We start from the raw sequence: 22,065 nt of genomic DNA on the forward strand, positions 1-22,065 counted from the left end.
CCTCACGGCTACCGAGACGAGTGGTGGTAGAAGGGAAAATGAATCTATTTATGTTCAAGAGAACTGCCATAACGTGTTGCAAAAATGCAATGTGTGTCATTGGATATGTCTTAGTACGTATGTGGTTGTCGTCTAATGCACATCAATTTGGTTGTATTGTGTTGTAAAATATGAAATACGTGCGAGATGGTAGGCAGTGATCCACCAAAGCGGGGCAGATAGTAGAGAGAGAGAGAGCAGGCGAGCGAGGTGCCAAGCAGCGAGGGTGGGGATAACTTCCCCTACTGGCGTTCACTGATTTACGATTTATCCCGTTTGCCTGTTTCATTGTCCTTTACTCACTCTTGCAGTTTGTACTTATAATTGTGCAACATCCTGTAGAAAATCTGCTTTTCGACACGTCACCTGTGTACAGTGATTTCTCATGAACTGTTGGTCAGATTGTGTTCGTATTCAGTATCTACTGTTGAAATTGTTTGGGAATGATGCATATGAAATACAATAATTTTCTTAAAAAATTAATGGTACTTTATTTGGAACCAATAAAACTCAATGCTACCAGGCCATCTGAAAAACTGGTTGTAATTTCCTAAGGAAAATATTCAGAATAAAATAAAATAAAAAGACGTAGATGGGAGGATAATATTAAAATGGATTTGTGAGAGGTGGCATATGATTAATCTTGTTCAGGATAGGGACCAATGGCAGACTTATGTGAAGGCGGCAATGAACCTCCGGATTCTCTAAAGCCATAAGTATTATTATTATTGATGAAATTGATGGTCCCCCATTTTTTATGAAAATACGTAAAAGTTTGCAGTGCTTCATGCGGTGAGGGGAAGAAATTCCTTAAAAACAAATGCTTTGCTTTTGAGTAATATACTTCAAACTGTATATATATTCGACATCACACATACATTTACAACACAGAAACATGGTTGTATCGATTTTGATAAATGAGTATTTCATGCTACTGTATATTATATCAGGTCACATTTCTGAGAGCTGTATTTCCTGTTAATTTTGGAGTAATGGTCTGATTTTTGTCCTTCACTCATGAATTGGTAAAAACAGTCTGAAATATGAGATCTCTCACTTAAGTATCAATAACTATTTTAATGAAAAACTCTAGTATTATCATCATCATCTAGCTGTCATGGTATTAGGCAATTTGTTGCTCTGTTCTGGTCTCACTGTCCAAAACTCTTTTCCTAGGTCTTCCTTGATTTCTCCTTCTTGGGACATAGGTCTTCAAAATTTTGGGTTGTCTAGTTCTTGCCATACTGTGTATATGTTGAAACCATCTAGTATTATTCTATCATTACATGTAGCTAATCGGCAATGTTTGCAAAGGAGGGGGGAAAGGAACTGGCCACTATCCCATTATCTCCTGGCCTAGTCAGCAAATAGGGATTATAAAGAATGGACACTGAGCGAATTTTCATGTGTTTTGTTTCTCTGTGAGCCGGCATTTAGTTCCACTTTCAAGCGCTAGAGGTTAGTGTAATCGAGTATACGCCAGTGATCTCAACATTATAACCATTTAGTATAGAGGTCAATGGTATACGCTAAGATAATAATTGTGTATAGAGTTGAGACACAGGATCCAAACACTGCCTGCCTTATTGCATAATCCAGTAACGCTTTGCTTCAAATAAATTCAAGTTAGCAGCTTTTCCTTATTTCTCAGTGACAAACTAGTTGTAATAATACTTTTTTATATTTCAGATATAATAAATTATATTATACATTATAAAATCATGTATCAAATTCGTTGAATATTAGTATACAATATAATACAGGTATATGGTTTTGCTTCTCATAAGAGTTTTGTTTTTTCCATTTTTAGTGCTATCAAATCATGACATATTTTAATTGTTGTTGGGGTCAACGTCTCAACTCTCATTATAAAGGAACTCTAGAGTCTAGACATTACAGTTAACGACGGATTTATTATTTTATGGCTCCAATTTATTTTATTTCAGTACATAATGTACCTAGATGTATTAATTATGTGTTATATTTCCGCTGTGTCGACTGCTAGCTGGTGTGATGTCAGCGCCAACTCTAGAAAGAAAGCAGAATCTCACACTTTAGCTGGCTTGAAGGTCATTGAAATCAGTCCAGCTACATCAGAGATACCGACGCGAAGTGTCCATACTTAGTTATCTATACACTGGCCTAGTTGCCTCATAAGTGATGCCTTGTTGGTATCACTTGTGAGGTTCAAACCTGTCCTCGGACAGTTGACTAAACAACAACAATAACAAACAATCAATAAACAATGATTTTATTATGTTAATCTTCAGGTACATCAGAAGATTCTGTTTCCATACTCTTAATAGTATCACTGACACTCCTTATCTGTTCCTCAACAATGTTCGAGGTTTCAGCTGTAACTGTCTTCGATGTCGTTGCTGCTATCAAAGCTCCTAAGTCTGCTAAATCACTGCTGGCTATATCTGATGCCCCAGACGGCCCTGCAGTAGGTTCAGGCTTGTGTTTCGGCATTTGCTTCTTCTTTCTGTGAACGAGTTCAGGAAATTCTTCTACTTCCATTGTCAGTTCATCTGAAGAAGTTTCACGTTGAAGGTTGGAATCTTTACTTTCTTTATCTTTATTCTTGGCATTTTCACTGGCATTTACTTCTGAATCTGAGTCGGAAATGTCTATGCCCTCGGAGGAATCCTTCCTCCTCAGAAACACTCTCGACATCTGTAGTGATTTCCGGGTCTTGCATACGTATCTGAGCTGGTGATCTGGTGTCTTTGAGAAGACTGGGTCCCCACCAGGTGGGGCTGCATCCTCTTCAAAGAAAAGTGCTGTCCCCACAGTATCACGATATTCTCCAGAAAATGTCTGTAAAAGAATTTAAAAAGTGTGTAAATACATTTATTATATAATAATAATCTGTGGCGCTACAGCCCGTGAAGGGCCTAGACCAACCAGCCGGCTGCTGGCCTCACGTTCACATGCCGAAGCAGAGGTGGACGATCATCCAACCAGAATGGAGGTATCGTGTGGTTAGCACGATGATCCCCCCAGCCGTTATAGCTGACATTCGCAACCGGATTTCGCTACCTATCGTAGCTCCCCAAGTGCATCATGATGCTGGGTGGGCACCGGTCCCATACACTGGCCGAAATTTCATGAGAAAATTTCTTCTCCCACGAGGACTCGAACCAGCGCGCATTCCATAACACGAGTCCTAGGCAGGATGCCTTAGACCGCGACGCCACGGCACGGGACACATTTATTATATACATAAAATAATACTTGTGTAAGCGTCTAATACAAAAAAGGGAGTAAAATGTCAGAACTGAAGAATCTGTACAAAAAACTTTTTAACTCTGATTCTTCATAAAAGTCCATTTATGTATTAATGGTAAATCCGTAAGAATTGTGTCGTTTATGGGATTTATAAATAATATTTATACCATACACAATATAGGATATATGTTATATAGAGGGTGGAAGTGAAATAACCCTCCCTCCACATTTTCAGAGTGAAGTTGTATGTAAGAAAAAATGTAATACCATAATGGTGGGAAATATTCATAATTTTCTCAGACATTTTTTTCCGTCCAAATGTTTAACTGTTGCTTGTAGGATCGTGATTTTTGTCCATATCGATAGAAAATTTAATAAAGAATAATTTATCCCTCTGGCATATTTCAATACGGTGAACGGTTTTCGTGTAAATTTAATTTAAAACCACTAATTTAAAGCCATTGACCAATGCGACCAACTTGCAACATTGGAGCCAGCACTGGAGATGGGAGTCAGTTCACTAAGGCAGACAGATTTGATTTCGTTGACCTCTTACATCTTTATTGCGAGAAGAAAGAGCAGTGTGTTAGTGGCTATGTTGCCAGACTGCTAAAACCCAGTTTTCTAATTAACCGTGCATTTAATCACAAAACGTAATATAGGTTTTCTATTTATTTAAGTGTACCCTATCGCACCTTTCAATCTGCATAATTTCAATATGCTGTAATACTAGAATTGCTTTAATCGGGAAAAAAAATATCGGTGAAAGAACCTCACCGTTAAGATTGGTCATAAGAAATTGTAATAGTAAATAATTGCCTTCGGAAGGTAGCCTAAATAGGTTTAAACCGCAGTATGTAATTTTTTTGTTATTATAAGTGACAGCTACCATTTTATGACCATGACCTCATGAACAAAGACGGCAATATTTTCTAAGAAATTACCGGCATAGGACTTGTTTTATATTAAGTTTGGTTTTCTCAGGCTAGTTTTTGTTTATGTGATTCCTGGGTAACTCATACCTAGTTTTAATTCTACATCAGAGCTTGGCATTCCCTTTACCATTTTACGCTGGCTGTTATATGTAAGGCACTTCAAGGGAAAACATTTTTAACTGTTTCCATGGCTCTGTAGTTTAGCCTAAGTGTTGGACTACATTTTCGGAGTACGAGCAGTGTCGCTAATTCTAATCCTACTGCCTCCAGTGGTAAGTACATCAACAATAATTTTAAAATAAATGTTTCTTATGTGACAGCTAGCAGAAAAAAAATGGAAGGGGACGAAATGAATTATTGATCTGTTAATAGAGCTTTTAAATTTCCATAACCGTTATATGCACGCTGTCTTGTTCGAAAAACAGTGGCTTAAGCCGTTATCCCGTTTGTAGACTTTTACCCACATTTTACTGAAAACGAAATTTTTTACTCCCGTCCAACAGCAACTAAAGTTTCTTGGTATGGTTTTATTTGATGTTGGCATACCTGATTCCCAATCTGCATTACAGGTTTCCTTCCTTCAGCTCCTATCATTCTAAAAAAAACTCGATTCCTCTCCAGAACATCTTTCTCTAGCATTCCATTAAATTCCACATGGACCAAAAATTCCTCCTCTTCACTACTCGACATATTGAAAATAATTCGTTGTTTACGTGTATTAAAAATTATTCAAAGTATATTATTCCCCACATTTCGCATATACATTCAACTGTTCAGAACTTCACATGTGATATTCAGGTGGCCAAAATTAGAATGATAAAATTGAAATAGTATCGAATGGTATTCATGAGTACGTTTGATAATATCAATAGTCAAAATGTTTAATAAATATGAGTACTTTCATATTGGAAATTCTACAATAATAAGATAATGATGCATTTGTTTATTATTACAAAAGTCCTCAGAAATCTCGCATGCGGTTCCGCATAGTTGGCTATAGCGTAGCAAGTAACCGGTACAGGAGACACACCATTGGCTCTAGCAGTCGTGATGTATTTAGTGACAGCAGACGATTTTGTCTTACGTAAATAATCTGTCATCGAATGAAAATATTTATATGTGTTTCGATCTGCTTTTACCATAGAAATGGCGAACGATAGAGAGGTTCTTAGAGAAATATGGGAGGGAAGGTTGCCAGTTTGTTTCCAGTTAGATTCTGAAGAAGTACATTCTCTTCAGGCTCCCGATGCATATTACTTGATGGTTCCTCGTTTAAGTTACTTCCCACTCGTTACTGATAAGGTAATAAACTATGAAATTATATTATTGTTGTAATGAAGTTATTTATTATATTTTTACAGAAACTATTTAATATTTATGCCATAACATCACAATTATAGATGCTGTGATTGTGTCATATAGGTTAGAAAATGGTGCAACATATGTTGTTATGGTATTGATTAAGATTTTATGGACATTCACTTATGACTGACCATGACTTTGGTACTCTGACAGTATTTTCTGCAATTCTGTAATCTATAATTACAAAATCTGATCTCACTGAAGACCAAGTTTGCTTTCACTAATTACAAATTGGTAAAATGTTGCAATGAAAGTACTCAGTAAAAATAACTGGAATAGGTTATGTTAGTGTAGTCGTTGCTTAGCGACCTAGGCCTATCATTCTCATTCAGAAAATATTGGGTGAGACATCCAGGCGTTAGCCATGTATCCATGCGTACATAGATAATGCATATGGGCACATTGTGCTACCTAGCAGCTCCTCGGTTTACTGGTACTTTTACATCACTCAAACCGGAAATTTGGTACCGGTAGCAAATGTTGGTTAATATAACATCAATGACATCATCAAGGATCAGTGACAGGTTGGGTTAGGTTTATTTTTTTCAGGTTTTTTGTGTGCCTTGCATATTGTTTTTTAGTATAAATAACTTATCAACAGCTTGAACAAACCAAATCTAACCCATCACTGGCATTAATAAAAAAAAACAAATTGAAGACCGGGAAAAGAGATAATCTTTTGAATGGATTTCGATTCAGTAGAAGATCCTTATATTATTACTGGAGAAATTTTAACTGTATTGTACTTTTAATATTATATTATTCACCCAATTCTCGATGATGTCTTTGTCGGAGTTGAGGTAGGATTGCCTACCTGTCAGCATCGGATTCATGAATACCACCTGTTGGACCCGAACAATCATCGCATATATAGCACACAAAGGACCAAAAAAGCCTAAGTGCAAGGATTCGTTTCAGATCCAGCCCTCGAAAACCAAGCCAAGCCAATCTTCTCTGACCTTGTCACAAACCCCAACATATCACTATCGCAGATAAAGAGGTGCATACCCATGTTCAAGATTGGCCGAAATTATAAAGAAAACTGTCCAAAATAAAACTACAATGAACGCGAACAGGATGATAAATTGGGTTGCAATGGCAATAAAACTAATAGCATATGTTCATCATCGTTGCAAGGGTCAACGAAGGCTGAGCAAAGCTGTGAAAGGAAAAAGATAAATTGTATAAGGGCTGTAGTTTTCAACAGTCTTGGGTTGAGCAAATTCCATGGGTGTTATATGAAAAATCAGACGATGTTATTTTCTGTAAGACCTGTAAGGAGATTGTTGAGATACAGCAATTAAAATTTTCTCAGACTTTTGTACAGTCTTTTGTTCTCCCCCCCCCCCCCCCCAATATTTCAGGAAGTCAGTTTCTATGTTGATACGTTTAATACGAATTGCAGTAAGGGACATAGATAAGCTGTATGAAATTTCAGTCCTTGCAAACTATTGATAAAAAAATTTGTATCTAATAATGATTACCACATTCTCTGTTAATACAATCCTCTCTGTAGATTGAAAACTCAAAAAAGTTTCATATCCATGGTTCAAGAATTAAAACAGAAAATCAATATCCCGAATTTAAAAGAAAACTTACAAATTAAACCAAACCCTTTAACTCTATTAAATATAGAATATAATCTAAATTTAATATAAGAAATACTGAAATCAGAAGTAAACACTGAAATAATGAAACAATTGTCTTTAGAGACAATTAATATTAGGTACCCTCCACAAAACTGGCTTCATTTATACACCGACGGATCCTTGATCTCCAGAGAACAAGGTGCCGGTGCAGGTGTTACGTGCTGTCTCTTCTCACTTTATAGATCTCTTGGATATGAAACAACAAGTTTTGATGGAGAAATCACTGCAATAAGTGAAAGTCTCAGGAATCTTCTATGCCACATCAATAAATTTAAGAATGCAGTTATATTGTCAGACTCCAAAGCAGCTATTCTATCAATCGTCTCTGAACACACACCTTCATCTCAAACAGCAGAAATAACTAAAATGCTCTCTCAATTAATATCACTCAATAAAAGAATTGTATTCCAATTGTGAAATCCTGGGAAACGAGAATGTGGATGCATTAGCAAAGAAGGACAGCACTGCTACTTACAGATCTGTTACTAAATCTACATATTACTCTGTGAAAACATTTATTAAATCTACATACTTAGACTTCAAAAAACAAAATTTGATAACACAATCACAAGGGAAAAAATGGAACTCTCTGCGTCATAATCCACAGTTAATTCCCGATTTACCACGAAAATCGTCTGTAGCTGCATTTAGATTGGCAACAGGCCATGACTGTTTGGCCAAACACCTGCATAGAATTGGAATATATCAGTCCCCTAACTGCCCATTGTGCAACTCAAACCAAGAAATGGATTCGGAACACCTCAAAATCTGTGCTTCAGTGGCTGGTCATGATAATATCTTTGAAAAATAATGGAGTGCAAGAGGTCAAATGACTTTGTCAAACGCCTGGCATTAGAAAACAACAACAACATTCTCTGTTAATTATTATTTACCATGCCGCACATACATCAGGATGAACTTTAAAGTTCCTTTATCATTGAAAACTGAATATTATCTGTGCTGTAGACCTATAATTTTGACCAAGGTATGAAACTATTTTTACATTATCCAGGTCCGCAAGCACTTTATGAGGCATATTCATCCAGACAAGCAGGAGGCGGAGATGTGGCTTGATTTCAATGGACAGCCTTTGAGATGGTAAGAAGTACACCAATTGTGATGGACACATTATTACTTACTTACAAATGGCTTTTAAGGAACCCAGAAGTTCATTACCTCCCTCACATAAGCCCGCAATCTGTCCCTATTCTGATCAAGATTATTCCAATCCCTACCATCATATTCCAACTCCATCAAATCCATTTTAATATCCTCCCATCTACGTCTCGGCCTCCCCAAAGGTCATTTTTCCTCCGGCCTCCCAACTAACACACTATATGCATTTCTGGATTCACTCATACATGCTACATGCCCTGCCCATCTCAAACTTTTGGGTTTAATGTTCCTAATTATGTCAGGTGAAGAATACAATGCGTGCAGCTCTGCGTTGTGTAACTTTCTCCATTCTCCTGTAACTTCATCCCTCTTAGCCCCAAATATTTTCCTAAGCACCTTATTCTCAAACACCCTTAGCCTCTGTTCCTCTCTCAATGTGAAAGTCCAAGTTTCACAACTGTACAGAACAACCGATACATTATTAACTAGTCCCATCACTCTAATTTCTGGCAGCCAATCGCGTTGCAGTTTGGCTACATTTAAACATGTGCGTCTTGTGATTCGCTTATGAAGACGTTATTCATTTCTTAAGGCTCGATAAATACTTAATATAATCGCCCCCCATTTTGGCTCTTTCGTTGGCATTCGCAGAAAGCACACAAAGACGTTATTTGCCGCTCAATTATTTGCTGAATTACAGTGCGTTTGATTTATTATCATAGGAACTACGACATGATAATGCTTAACGGTGTGGCAAATAGATTCCCCGTATGGTAGCTCGGCAAGGAAAGAACAAAAATGGCGAACGATACTACCTACCTAGACTTTATAGAGCCTTCACTTCCTAAGACGTAAGCAAAGAGGAGGAGTCACGCTGGGAATAACAGCATCGCGACTATAATTAGACGAGAAAAAAAAACTTTCCCTCTATTTTATGTTGATCCTTTCCTTTTATGTGTAAAGTGAACGTTATTCATATAAATGCATTTTAAAAAAAAAAGCAAATAAGTATAAATTAATATCGTGCGTCTTTCTTATCTTCTTCCTTGTTTTCTGTTCAGTTTCTCTATTTTTAGCTTTTAGGAAATTGAATGAATTTGTATAAGTAAGTTATTACTCATTGCTTCTGTGTATTATGACTACAGGATGAGTAAAAAATGGGGAACCTTCCTAATATATGTTTAATATTTTATATTAGGTTAATATAGTATATTACCATTTATTTTAGGACCAATTAATCAACCAGTTCAATTAAATACATAATTCTAACCCTTTGTCATGTTGGATGCAACTTAGAAATTTCAATGGAAAAGTGGTTATAGATCACGGTAAACTGTGTGAAATTTAATGAGGAAACCGATGACTGAATTATTTTTGAGATATTCTTAATCCTTTTCGTGGATGCCATTTGTTTTGATAAAGCACATGTACAGTCTTAAGGGGAGAGGACGGTATTTTTTAAAACTTTTTTCCTGTTTGGTGCAAAATATTAATTTTTTGTATGTCGAGAGCTCATGGCTATAGCGAGTTAACTAAATATAAATTACTTACTTACTTACTTACTTACAAATGGCTTTTAAGGAACCCGAAGGTTCATTGCCGCCCTCACATAAGCCCGCCAGCGGTCCCTATCCTGTGCAAGATTAATCCAGTCTCTATCATCATACCCCACCTCCCTCAAATCCATTTTAATATTATCCTCCCATCTACGTCTCGGCCTCCCTAAAGGTCTTTTTCCCTCCGGTCTCCCAACTAACACTCTATATGCATTTCTGGATTCGCCCATACGTGCTACATGCCCTGCCCATCTCAAACGTCTGGATTTAATGTTCCTAATTATGTCAGGTGAACAATACAATGCGTGCAGTTCTGTGTTGTGTAACTTTCTCCATTCTCCTGTAACTTCATCCCGCTTAGCCCCAAATATTTTCCTTAGCACCTTATTCTCAAACACCCTGAACCTATGTTCCTCTCTCAGAGTGAGAGTCCAAGTTTCACAACCATACAGAACAACCGGTAATATAACTGTTTTATAAATTCTAACTTTCAGATTTTTGGACAGCAGACTGGATGATAAGAGCTTCTCAACCGAATAATAACACGCATTTCCCATATTTATTCTGCGTTTAATTTCCTCCCGAGTGTCATTTATATTTGTTACTGTTGCTCCAAGATATTTGAATTTTTCCACCTCTTCGAAGGATAATAACTAAATATAAATATTTAAGAAAAATTATTTAGGGACCCAGATTTGAATAAAGGTATATCTAATACAGGATTTAACTAAAACCGTTATATCCAAGCCATTTTTAAAGATAAATTCAAACAGTTTTTTTTTTTTTTTTTTTTTTTTTTTTTTTTTTTTTACTTGTAAAAGCATGCTCTACAAACTATCTGTAACAGAATTTTGGTATTAGTCCCTACATTTGTAAGATAAGCAATTAAAATTTAATAACACTTTTTTCATTTCCTTTTTTTGCAAACAGACATTTTTAAAATGAAATCAATCAGCAAAATTCTCTTACAGAGAAAAGTTTTCTAATAGTCTAGAGAATGTATGTTCTAAATTTCATGAATGTATCTTTAATAGTTCAGAAATTATATCCATTTTTGTCTAGCAAAAAAATGAAGTTACCAGAAACAACAATCAAATGGGGGCGTGTGATTTAAAAACCCAGAGCGCAGCAACTTTAAAAATAGCTTCTAAACATCCGATAAGGGCACAAATAGTCACAAAATATTGTGCACTGTATTCCACATATATCACACAGTATTTTAAAGATTTTTTTTAATTTACTCTTTTTTTTTTACCAAGAAATACCGTCCTCTCCCCTTAAAAAAGAGTTTTATTGCACAGGTACTTAGTAAGTCTCAGAAAGGAGGCAGACCGCATGATCAGACATTCAACGAAACAAAACTAATTTGATTACCTCAACTAGTCGTTCTCTTGTGAACCAGGTCTCTCGTCCTCTGATCATGCGCACTGCCTCCTTTCTGGGACTTATAAAAATATAAAGTGTCTGTGCGACAAAATCTTTTTCTAAGACTGTACAATGAAGGTTTCACTTAATAATTGTTGAGTGCTTTTGTTTCTGAGCTATTTGCAACTGCAGCCTACATCATAATAGAGGACTTGATCTGTTCCTGTTCTCGGACATCTACTTCTCTTTTTATCAGATATACTTCCACTATCATGAAATTTCTACATAATTTTCGTCACTGTATTAGGTCCATTGAGTACATGTCCATGGTGGCAACAGTTTTATGATCTTTGAAAACACTCACTGGAAATTCGAAGGAAAATATGTACAGCATTAATATAAAACATATTGAAAGTGAAGTAACTTGTACCTGTTTTTCTTTTTGGAAGGCATTATCCAATTGGAGTGCTGTTTGACATGTACGTCTCTGACATCCAGCTACCATGGAACATCATAGTCCACTTCGACAAGTTTCCAGAAGATGAACTTCTGCATTGTCCTTGCAGGTAGGTTGTATCATCTGTTCCATTACTGGCAACAAGTTGTAGCTTTTTTTTTTTTTTTTCGTTGTTGGTAACTCTATAGCATCTATTCGATGCTTTATGGTTGTGCTAACAGATGGAGTTACTTGTCAACAATGTGACGCTGAAATGTGTGTTCAGGTTACTGTCCAGCGACAGTCCTGATGTATTTTTATATTTGTGATGATTGGTTAATTAATATTAACCCGGCACACTCACAATCACAATCACATTCATACAAATTTCCAGACTCTAGACACCCAGGGAATTCTTCCTCTTCAAGAAAAATTCACAGAGAGCCGAGCCAGGGAATCGAACCCGGAACCTCCTGATCTGGAAGCCAGCATGCTGACCAACAGATCACGGAGGCAGTCATGCTAATTTTGGAGCACCCAAGAATCTAACAAGTGCCATTAGTGTAACTCAGGCAGTAGTATGTTTCCCTTCTGATCCAGAACTGCGCACGGGAGTGAGTTCGATTCTCCATTTAGACGGATTACACGGTCCTCTTCCTCTCCCCCCCCCCTCGAGGTTTTCCCGACTGTAAAGCGAATGTCAGGTAAACTATGGCGAATCCTGTGGCCTCATCTCGCCAAATATCATCTTTCTATTACCAATTTCGACACGAAATAATCTAGTAGTTGATACAGTGTCGTTAAATAACCGTTTACAAAAAAGAATAAGCCTTATATTTTTCATTGCAAATTGCAGCTGCAATAGGCTACAAACCTCCGGTGTGCAGAGCAAGAACCTCTTGTCTAGAGAACTGCTTCATTGCCCTGCTACTTGTTTGGTGATGCCTAATGCTGATGTTGGAACTCTCAGTAGATATTGTCAAGTTTACTTCCTGCCGCTATTCTTAAAGGAAAAGAGTTTTTTCTTTCCACACATACACAATCTTCCCTCTCTCCTCCCGTCTCCCTATTTTCCCCCTCCATTCTTCTCTTCATCAGCTTTTCCTTCATCTTTCGTCACCTTCCTTTTCCATCTATCTTTATTTCTCTTCTCTTGTTTTCGCTCATTTCCCCTCTCCTCTCTTCAGCTTCCCTTACCCCTACTCCTCTCTCCTCTCGTTTCTTCTCTCTTCTCCTCTCGCCTTTGTTATTTCTCTCCTCTATTCCTATTCCACTCTCCTCTTCCTTCCCCTTTCCCTTCTCCCCTCTCCTGTCGTATCTTCTCTCCCTCCCTTTTCGTCTCTCCTCTCTCCTCTCCTATCTTTCCTTCTCTTTCCTCTCCTCTTATTTTCTTTCTATCTTCTCTCAACTCTCTTCTCATCTCTTAACGTCTTTTCATAGCTTCTTTTGTCTCTTCCCATTTCTTGTCATCTTTTCTTCTTGAAAGTTCATCACCAATGTGACATAGTCGGCCTCTTTGGTCGTATGGTTACCACTTGAAACATTATGATACAAATGCTGGCAAAAAAGACAATGTAGGACGGAAATTTGCATTCTGTAACTGGAATTAAGTCCGGTTTCATTTCAGTGATAGATTTATGAAGTTTTATGTATTAAGACCTTGTCTATCAGAAAATTATTGGGCATATTTTAATTTAATAGCTAGAATTCCATTAAAGCCATCTTACAGTAAATGTTAAAAGATTGGCTGCTAATTATGTTATTATTTATTAATCAAAGGCTAAATTTATTTTATACCATTTCCTTCTTTTCGCCATGAAAAATCACTTGCAAAATATGTTTATGTCTCTAGGGAAGTAGTGGAATCTCACTTCATGTCGTGTGTGAAGGAAGCGGACGTACTCAAGCACCGCAGCCAGGTAGTGTCCAACATGCAGAAGAAGGATCACAACCAGTTGTGGCTTGGACTGCAGAATGGTAATACATGTTGCTTCAGTATACAGAGTGTCCCATTTATCTTGCTCACCCAAAATAAGTTTTTTGAGGCGTCAAATAAAAAATTCTTTCAAACAAAAGTTGTTTAAGTACAATGAAGAATTAATACTATGAGTATATCTTTATTGCATCCTTGTTCATTAAGGAGATACGAGTAATGACTTAATTTCTTTAAATTGCACCATATACATGTTATTCAATTAATCATTTAACCTCTTAGGCCCGATTGTATAAACCATTTAATCTTAGATCAGAGGTTAAATTGATCCTTGTTTCAGCTGAACTTGGAATTTTGTGTTGTATAAAGTCTAATCTGAGATTAATTTGTCTCAAACTAAAGTCAACTTTGACTGAAGAAATTTCTCCGATTAAGTTAGATGATCCAAGTTCAGATATTTCTTTTCTGTTTGAAATATACGAGTGACAGATTGTGCAAATAAAATATCCATTATTATTAATATCAATAGATATGATAGGTACATTTATATATATTTCTTTCAATTTCTTGCCTTAATACACAAACAATCTTATATTTTATAAGGCTCTATCGTGTTCAGCAGTATCAAATAACATAACCTATAATTATATTATGTTTATAACAACCATTAATTATTAATGGATATGATAGGTACATTCATAAATTTTCAATTAACTGTATTACTAAACGAAAATTGTCGTTTTATAAAGCTTTATTATGTTTAGCAGTATCAAACACCATAACATGATGATAACTCTGAGAACAGTCAATCTTCTTCTTATTGTCCGCCATTATTTACATAGCACAAAAAACCAGTGTCTCCAACAGAGTGTATGGAAAGTCGCCAAAAAGTAGTTGTAAAGTCGCTAGATTTCTCATTATCAACAAAGAAAGATTAAATTTTGTCACTATGGGGTGCTAAAAATCCATATTTAAGCAATATAAAAGTTAAAAGAAATTGTTGTTACAAAAGAGTTAAAATCGCTAGATTGGCAACACTGAACAAACCTGTCCGCGCATCACGTATTTCACCTGTTTATGCGATGTTGCCAAATCCTTTTCACGTGAACTTAGATTGCATTTGAACCAAGGTAATTTGATCGCAGAAAAGTTTTATACAATAGAAGAAGTGTTTGAACTCGGTTTACTTTTCGATCTTCGATCAAAGTTGATCTTTAGTCAGGGAGTTTTATACAATTGGGCCTTAAAGTACTGTTCAAAAATGTATGAAAATGTACCATTGTAATAGATAAAACATTGAGGGGACCAAAGAATATGGAACTCATGGTGTATGTATTGGGTTGGTGCAGAAGTTCGTCGTGTTTTTCGTTGCTATGGTAGCTGTGTCATTATAGTACTATTAATGAATGAAAGTGCAGAAAAACGGTACTAACCTATGCACCAATCCAATACTTACCACAAGTCCTAAGTAAAATGGCACTTAGTAGCAATGCAGTACCGTTATTGAGCCTTGTTTTATAAATGGTACCTTAAAAGGCAGATGATATGTCAGTCCTGATCTTTGGAGGCCATACTTTCAGGAGCAGAATGATTAACTTATGTGTTACTAGCATAATGGTTGCACAGCACATAACGTCTTAAGAGCCCATCGTGTTCTGAACCGAAAATATCAGGGTAGGTGGATTGGATGTGGTGGACCAGTTAGTTGGCCTGCTCGTTCTCCTGACCTTACGCCATTAGACTTATTTCTTTGGGAAGCAGTTAAAGATTCTAATTACAGTAGAACCCCAATTATCCATCACCCTATTAACCGATTGGCGGATTATCCGACTGTATATTTCTCGCTCTTTTTTTCTTCAGAAATAAATAATTTATATGAAGTACTCTTTTGTGCAAGTAGGCTCTACATATGTTTTTGCTAGAGTGTTATTACAAGTCTTTATCATTATAAAACATTGTCTACTGTTCAAAGTGCCGTTCTATAATATAACTTGTATATAAAATGTCTTCCACGGGTGTTAACAGAAAACGTGTTGTGCTAAGTATCGAAAAAATGGAAATAATTGAATGGTTTGAGAAAGAAAAACTGTGGCTCATCTCGCATCAGAATACGAGATTGGAGTAACAACTGCGCGATTTAATAAAAAGAACAAGGATAAAGTGTAAAAAATTATGTAAATCTACAACATGAGACCTCCTTTAGACTATTCCTATCTTTCCTGAGACAGTCATTACAAAGGGCTTCCTTGCCCCTTAGAAACCCGTCGTTGAAACCAGACTTAAATTAGTGAACTTCTGATCCACTACCTAGCGAGTTAAATACAAGACCATGCAGGAAATAACAAAATCTTTCATGGTACGGATTATCCGATTTTTTCGATCAACCATTCAGTCCATCCCCTTCAGTACCACGGATAATAGAGGTTCTACTGTATATAATATTCCAACAACACCAAAGGACATGCAACAACGTATTATTGATGCCTTAAATGATTCAGCAGGCAATACTAGAATGATCTAGGGCGTCATTCGTCCAAAGATTGTAATTATACATTAATTCCAATAGTCACCACTTTGAGAGGACATATAAATACAGAATTGCTGTATACTGCTATAATGCCAATATAATTTATGTAAACAAACAGTTGTAATACTTTATCTTTTTGCTCTACAGATAAATTTGACCAGTTTTGGGCAGTTAATCGGAAACTTATGGAAGCGAGTGGTGAAGAGGTGTTCAAGTACATCCCATTCCGATGCTACCGTGGTGAAGGGCCTTTCATTCAGCGGCTTGTGAGGCCAGTCACAGAAGAAGGGCAGCGCAAAACGTTATACCATCTGATGCAAGAAGTGTTTCCGAATGAAACTGACCGTAAGTCATACTCCATAATATCCTCCCTTTCAGTTCATTTGCAGGATTTGAATGATTTTGCACTGCCTTGATGTTTGTTTTTATTCCCTGATACCTGTCGTAGCCGAACCAATTGCTGACATCTTTTGGAGCACTTCATTTGAAACTTTGTTCCTCGGTGATAAGCCTAGTATCCTTCTCAACATTTTCCTTTGGTGGAGATGGAGCACCTGGCTAATTGTGAAACTCTTAGGACATTTGTGGACCTTCCATCAAAATATTGGGAAGCAAGGAGGATGATGACTTCATTGTTAAATGCAGAGCATTAGATACACATTTTCCTTTGGCATATTTGGAGATTGTTACCAAGTTTGGCAGTGAGAGACCATGTATGACTTTAATATATAATAAAAAGAAGTCCACACCTGTGGAGTAACGGTCAACGTGTCTGCCCGCGAAACCAGGTGGCCCGGGTTCGGATCCCGGTCGGGGCAAGTTACCTGGTTGAGGTTTTTTCCGGGGTTTTCCCTCAACCCAACACGAGCAAATGCTGGGTAACTTTCGGTGCTGGACCCCGGACTCATTTCACCGGCATTATCACCTTCATTTCATTCAGATGCTAAATAACCTAGATGTTGATATAGCATCGTAAAATAACCCAATAAAATAAAAATAAAAAGAAAAACAAATTCAAGTAATTTAGCTGTAATACAAAGTGTGAATTATAGTAAGCATTTTTAAATTTCATGGAAGATCCTAAGATGAAAATAATGCAATTAAAATTTAAAAAATCTTCATTGTTTAACACGTGTATTGTGCAATGTAACAACAGCAGTGGCACACTTTGCACCACCCCTCTTAAAACTCTGGCGATGCAAAGTAACCTCCAAATATGGGGAACTTTGCACCAATTTTTGGCAGATTATAAATTTCAAAAGACATTTATTTTCGAAGATATGGCTGGCTAAATACATTCCCGTATATCCCTTGAACATATAATAGTACATTATGCAACGAGCCTATAATGGTAGTAATTAAGACGCGAGTATGTTTGTGAAACGAGTTCAAGTGATCTTAATTACCATTATAGGCAAGTTTCATACGACTTTTTATGCTCGACCATATTTCTAATTTGAAATTATTCATAAGTATTCATGTTATTCTTATCTGACTGAGGAGCGGAACTGACCTTGTGCAATACCTCGTAAATTGTGGGATGTACGCAGACGCGAAAGTATTGATTTTTTCCGAGAAACAAATGTCGACATTGACCTTGATATAATCTAGAGAGTAAAATAAACATTAATCTTGATATAACCTTGAAATTGAATTAGACATTGAAAAACGAGATGACAAATTGAATTTATTTGAATAGTATTTACAATTAACGCTAATTTATTATAGTAACAGAACTAGTTGTCTTTCGATTGCATATCCGAGAATAATCGATACTTGCACTTTCATATTGCTACAATGGTATTTTCTGATTGGTAGAACACCTGGACTTTAATGAATAGGTGTACTTTAATGAGGTCCATTAAAGGGCTGCTACCTGGTGTATAATTACATTTCGGCATGGTCGAGCATAAAATAAATATCCATCTCAGAATTAGACATTTAAAACTACATACAGGCTGAAAACAAATTTTTAACTAGAAAATGGTGCAAAGTTACCCCATTTTACGGTACTTTTCTTCCTCGCTAATTCCACTGTACTTTCAAATCCGTCCTTCATTTTGTCACACTTCTAATACCTTCTCAAAAGCCCTATCCATTCTATCTTGACAATCCCTAATATCTGGTAGTCGCTTCGTTCTTTTGCTCGTTCTTACCATGTCTTCTCTTTCATTTCTTCTGTTTATCTTGTCTGTACTCCTGATCTCAGACATCCTGAATAAGTTGAAATCAATCATGACGAGCCAAAGTACTTACTTGTCAAGTGCTTGTCATTAGGAACCAAGCTTCTGTAATCAATAATTCTCTGTTGCAGTCCATGTAATGACACACGGCATCGAACCCCCGTGGGAAACCCCATTGCAGTGGATGAGCGAGCACCTCAGCTACCCAGACAACTTTCTGCATCTCTGTGTGCAGATGTCGTAGAATGTACAGTGTGTCATAACATTATGTGGCTTTTTTTCGTGGCTGCTCCAACTGGATGTTGCAAGTTGCACATCAGTCTGTGTCTGCTCACTGGAGTGGCGTTTTCCTTTTGTAAAGTGTTTATCGAGTGTGATTTAGATGTAAGGAGACATAAAATGAGTTGTTTTGAAGAGGACAAGTCACCGTGGCTTATTATTAGGTAAATTTTCTTTTGGGGCATAACTAAATGTCTGAGAAATGTAAGATATATGGAAGATGTTGATATAAGGAGCAGAGAATCTATCCTCTGTGATTATTTCAGATGTGTTCAGAACGGGATTGTGAGAGCTGTCAAGTCTCTAATATACTAGACTAGACGGCATTTCGGAAGGCGGTTAGCTTCTATATGCGCCGTAGCATTTCTGGTATGTGACGTCACAAGCTTGTACAGTAGAACCAATCAGAATCAGTCTATAACAAGCACTTCCCGAGTTTGTTTGTTCATGTGCGAGTGTTTCAATACATTGAATAAGTAAAACTAACATTTACTGTGTGTGTAAGGTAAATAAATGGAAGAAGAGACTGTAAAAAGACAAGTATTACACAAGCAGGCGCAGAAAATGTGTTTAAGGTGTATAATTATTTTAAAAACGTTAACAGCAGAATGCTGCCAGCCATCTTGATGCTGGCTGCAACGTTGCCAACGTGCAATAAACGACTGCAGAAGCATGTGGTGTGGGATTGAGAACCGTGCAAAGAATATTGTTAGTGAAGGAAAGAGGGTTTGTTTGGTGTCATGCTTACAGCAATCAACGGCTAAGGTCATTATTGTTTTTGATAATTTAAATTCTCTCCTGCGCTATTTGTATTGCACGTGCTCGTGAAGTACGATGTGGCAATGTTGTACGCTGCCTTGCTCTCTCGACACAAATGCTAGCAGACAACCGCCTTCCAATTTACTGTCGACTCTAGTAGTAATGTATGAAGCAACGTGCTTGTTATTACTGTCCTGGGTGTGGGGATGTCCCTTCCCTTTTCTCACCCCCTCTCCTCATGTCTCTCTTTTTATCTAGTTTTTAAGTTCTTGCCTCCTTATTATAGAATTTTCGGAGGGCATTACATTCCTGAGAGTTCATGAGCAGAGGGACGTGATGATTTATGATAGAGGAGAAATCCCCCATCAAATCACACACTGGTTGGAAGTAAGAAAGGAACATTCAGGCTCAGAAGCATATTTACTAATGTATAGGCTAACTAGCCTACAGCCTAGAGCTGCAGATCGTAGGAGATGCAGTTTACCTTCGTTAAAACAGCTAGGTTTGCAAGAATACTCTGTATCGATATGAAATTATGAACATCAATTGCATTATGCCTTGTACGCAAAAACAAAACAAATTACGCTCTGAGTAATCAGAAATTATGTACCTATATACAGGATGTAAACGATATAAACTGTCAAAATAATATAGATATTACATTATAGGTCTACTAAAATGTCTTGTTAAATTTAATTACTAATTATAACACAGTAAAACCTCCCTAAAACGAAACTTGATCGTTCCAGAATTTTTTTTTTTCCGTTTTCACAGGTTTTCGTTTTACAAAAGGTTAAGTTTTGGCAAACCTAAGAATAGACTACTGCAATATGCTCACTGTGGGAAGAACGCAATGAAGAAATAATTTGAAATAAAAGTTACTACAGTACATGCAAAGTGAATTTGATTTTCATAATTATTAACTTACGTAATTGCAGCCTCCCTCTCCTTGCCCCCTAGTTTCTTGGCCCCCACATTTCTTTTAAAGTGTATTACCGCGACTTTTTTTTTTAAGGGAACGTTGTAGGATTTCCTTCACGTCCTGCATCAATTCAGAGTGTAAATTGCACCCTGATCCATCGGTTGTGTAACTGAAGTTGTGTTTGATGGAAAATAGATTAACTTCACATTAAACAAATCAGTCTTTGGATGACAGGTAGAATTGTCTGAAAACAGTATGACCTTACGACCTTGACATTTCATTGCTCCATTAAAATTATGAAGCCACTCTTCCATGATAGAACTGGTCATCTAGGCTTCTTTATTTTAAATAGCACAGTTTTACTTTATTCCCACTGTTATTTAACACTGTATTGGCATATTAACACGAAACTCAGAATAAATAAACGGAAATGTGAAACTAAATCCACACTACATTACAATTATTCACAGTTTTATTCTACTCGCACTGTCCTTTATCACTGTATTGGCTTGTTAGCACAAAACTGAGAATAAATGAACGAAAATGCAAGAGGGTTGGAAGAAGTAAAGGTACAGGAGGTCAGTAACCTGCCAGGGACCTTGACAATAAGCAGAGAATAGTGACGTGGTTAGAGAAGCTTCACCCCCAACACCTGGCAAAGAATAGCGAAAGTCTTCCAGATCATTGCATGTGCAGTCACACAAAAAAATTATGTCGCTTCGTATAGTATTAGCGCAAAATTAAAAATGGTTTGAAAGAATTTATCAACGGGTTACACTTAAAATTATCCATTTTAGTCACGTTTTTTTTATCTAAATGGTGCCCAAAAATGATTCCGTTTTCGCTTTAGGCAGTTTTCCGTTTTAAAGTATTATTTTACATACGAAATCATTCCATTCCCAAATTTATTTTTCGTTTGTTCAGGTTTCCTGTTTATAGAGGGTACGTTTTAGCAAGGTTTTACTGTAATATTTTTAATTTGTAAAGTACCATGTTTTAATAGTGATAATAGTCTAATATTTATTTACATTTCGACTGAACTTGAATATCATTGCCAGTGACCTTGTGCCCAACACATACCAATACCCCTGATCACATATACAGGGTGTCCATATGAAACCTTTACAACTTCAGATGTAAATCAATTATTGAGACACGATATCTGGATGTGGTTTTTGGCATGTTAATCAGACACCGTCAAAGTAAGCCCTAGTAAGTCAATTTGTAGTGCCACCAAGAAATTGAACTTGCCACATTCGACTGTTCACAAAGTCCTTTACAAGAATCTGAGGCTGTACGCTTTCAGAGTTCAGCTAGTGCAAGATCTTCAGCCAGATAATCGTCCACACTGTACAGCATTTGCTGTCAATATGCTGCTAGAATTGACGCTGATGAAGGATTCCTTCGGGGACATATGCACCTTTTCTCACGTGTAATGTCCTCCACACTTGTGCTTTGCCGTCCACTGCCCTTTTGCCGCAAAACACTCCCAGTTTCTACACATTTTCAGTTCCACTCCCAGATTACATTGGCCATGATGGTGGTTCTCTCCAATATTGCGTCCGGACGTGATGTTCACCTGTGTATCTGATCGTGTCTCGATAAACCAGGATACACATTGTACCATCGCTTGAGGTGTCCACATCTCTTTCACTGTCAGATTTCAGATTTCAGCAAAATTCACACCTGCGACCAAAAAACTCATTTCAACGATCCAAGAAAATTTCCATAAAAACTTTGACAGTTTCTGATTAACATGCAGAAAACCGCATC

General features: G+C 36.9%; 2 protein-coding genes across 2 annotated transcripts; one reads left to right on the plus strand and one right to left on the minus strand.

Moving 5' to 3' along the window:
* Window positions 1-2,269: 2,269 nt before the first annotated feature.
* On the minus strand, window positions 2,270-5,000 carry LOC138713817 (general transcription factor 3C polypeptide 6). Its single transcript, XM_069846255.1, has 2 exons — window positions 4,752-5,000; window positions 2,270-2,859 (listed from the first exon to the last, which is right to left on the minus strand). Exons 1-2 carry the CDS (start codon window positions 4,893-4,895, stop codon window positions 2,299-2,301), a joined length of 705 nt encoding a protein of 234 aa, XP_069702356.1. The 5' UTR covers window positions 4,896-5,000; the 3' UTR covers window positions 2,270-2,298.
* Window positions 5,001-5,231: 231 nt separating this feature from the next.
* Atg5 (autophagy protein 5) lies at window positions 5,232-18,966 on the plus strand. Its single transcript, XM_069846254.1, has 6 exons — window positions 5,232-5,507; window positions 8,229-8,314; window positions 11,703-11,819; window positions 13,542-13,666; window positions 16,297-16,494; window positions 18,464-18,966. Exons 1-6 carry the CDS (start codon window positions 5,352-5,354, stop codon window positions 18,574-18,576), a joined length of 795 nt encoding a protein of 264 aa, XP_069702355.1. The 5' UTR covers window positions 5,232-5,351; the 3' UTR covers window positions 18,577-18,966.
* The last annotated feature ends 3,099 nt before the right edge of the window (window positions 18,967-22,065 follow it).

Source organism: Periplaneta americana, chromosome 14 (assembly GCF_040183065.1).
Source record: "Periplaneta americana isolate PAMFEO1 chromosome 14, P.americana_PAMFEO1_priV1, whole genome shotgun sequence".
NCBI lineage: Eukaryota > Metazoa > Arthropoda > Insecta > Blattodea > Blattidae > Periplaneta > Periplaneta americana.

Bases quoted from the DNA above. Each gene is read 5' to 3' on its own strand.
- LOC138713817 (XM_069846255.1), bottom strand. From the start codon at position 4,895: ATGTCGAGTAGTGAAGAGGAGGAATTTTTGGTCCATGTGGAATTTAAT. The intron at 2,860-4,751 runs GTATGCCAACAT...ATTCTTTTACAG, and splicing joins TAATGCAGATTGGGAATCAG to ACATTTTCTGGAGAATATCG.
- Atg5 (XM_069846254.1), top strand. From the start codon at position 5,352: ATGGCGAACGATAGAGAGGTTCTTAGAGAAATATGGGAGGGAAGGTTG. The intron at 11,820-13,541 runs GTAGGTTGTATC...TTATGTCTCTAG, and splicing joins CTTCTGCATTGTCCTTGCAG to GGAAGTAGTGGAATCTCACT. The intron at 13,667-16,296 runs GTAATACATGTT...TTTGCTCTACAG, and splicing joins GTGGCTTGGACTGCAGAATG to ATAAATTTGACCAGTTTTGG.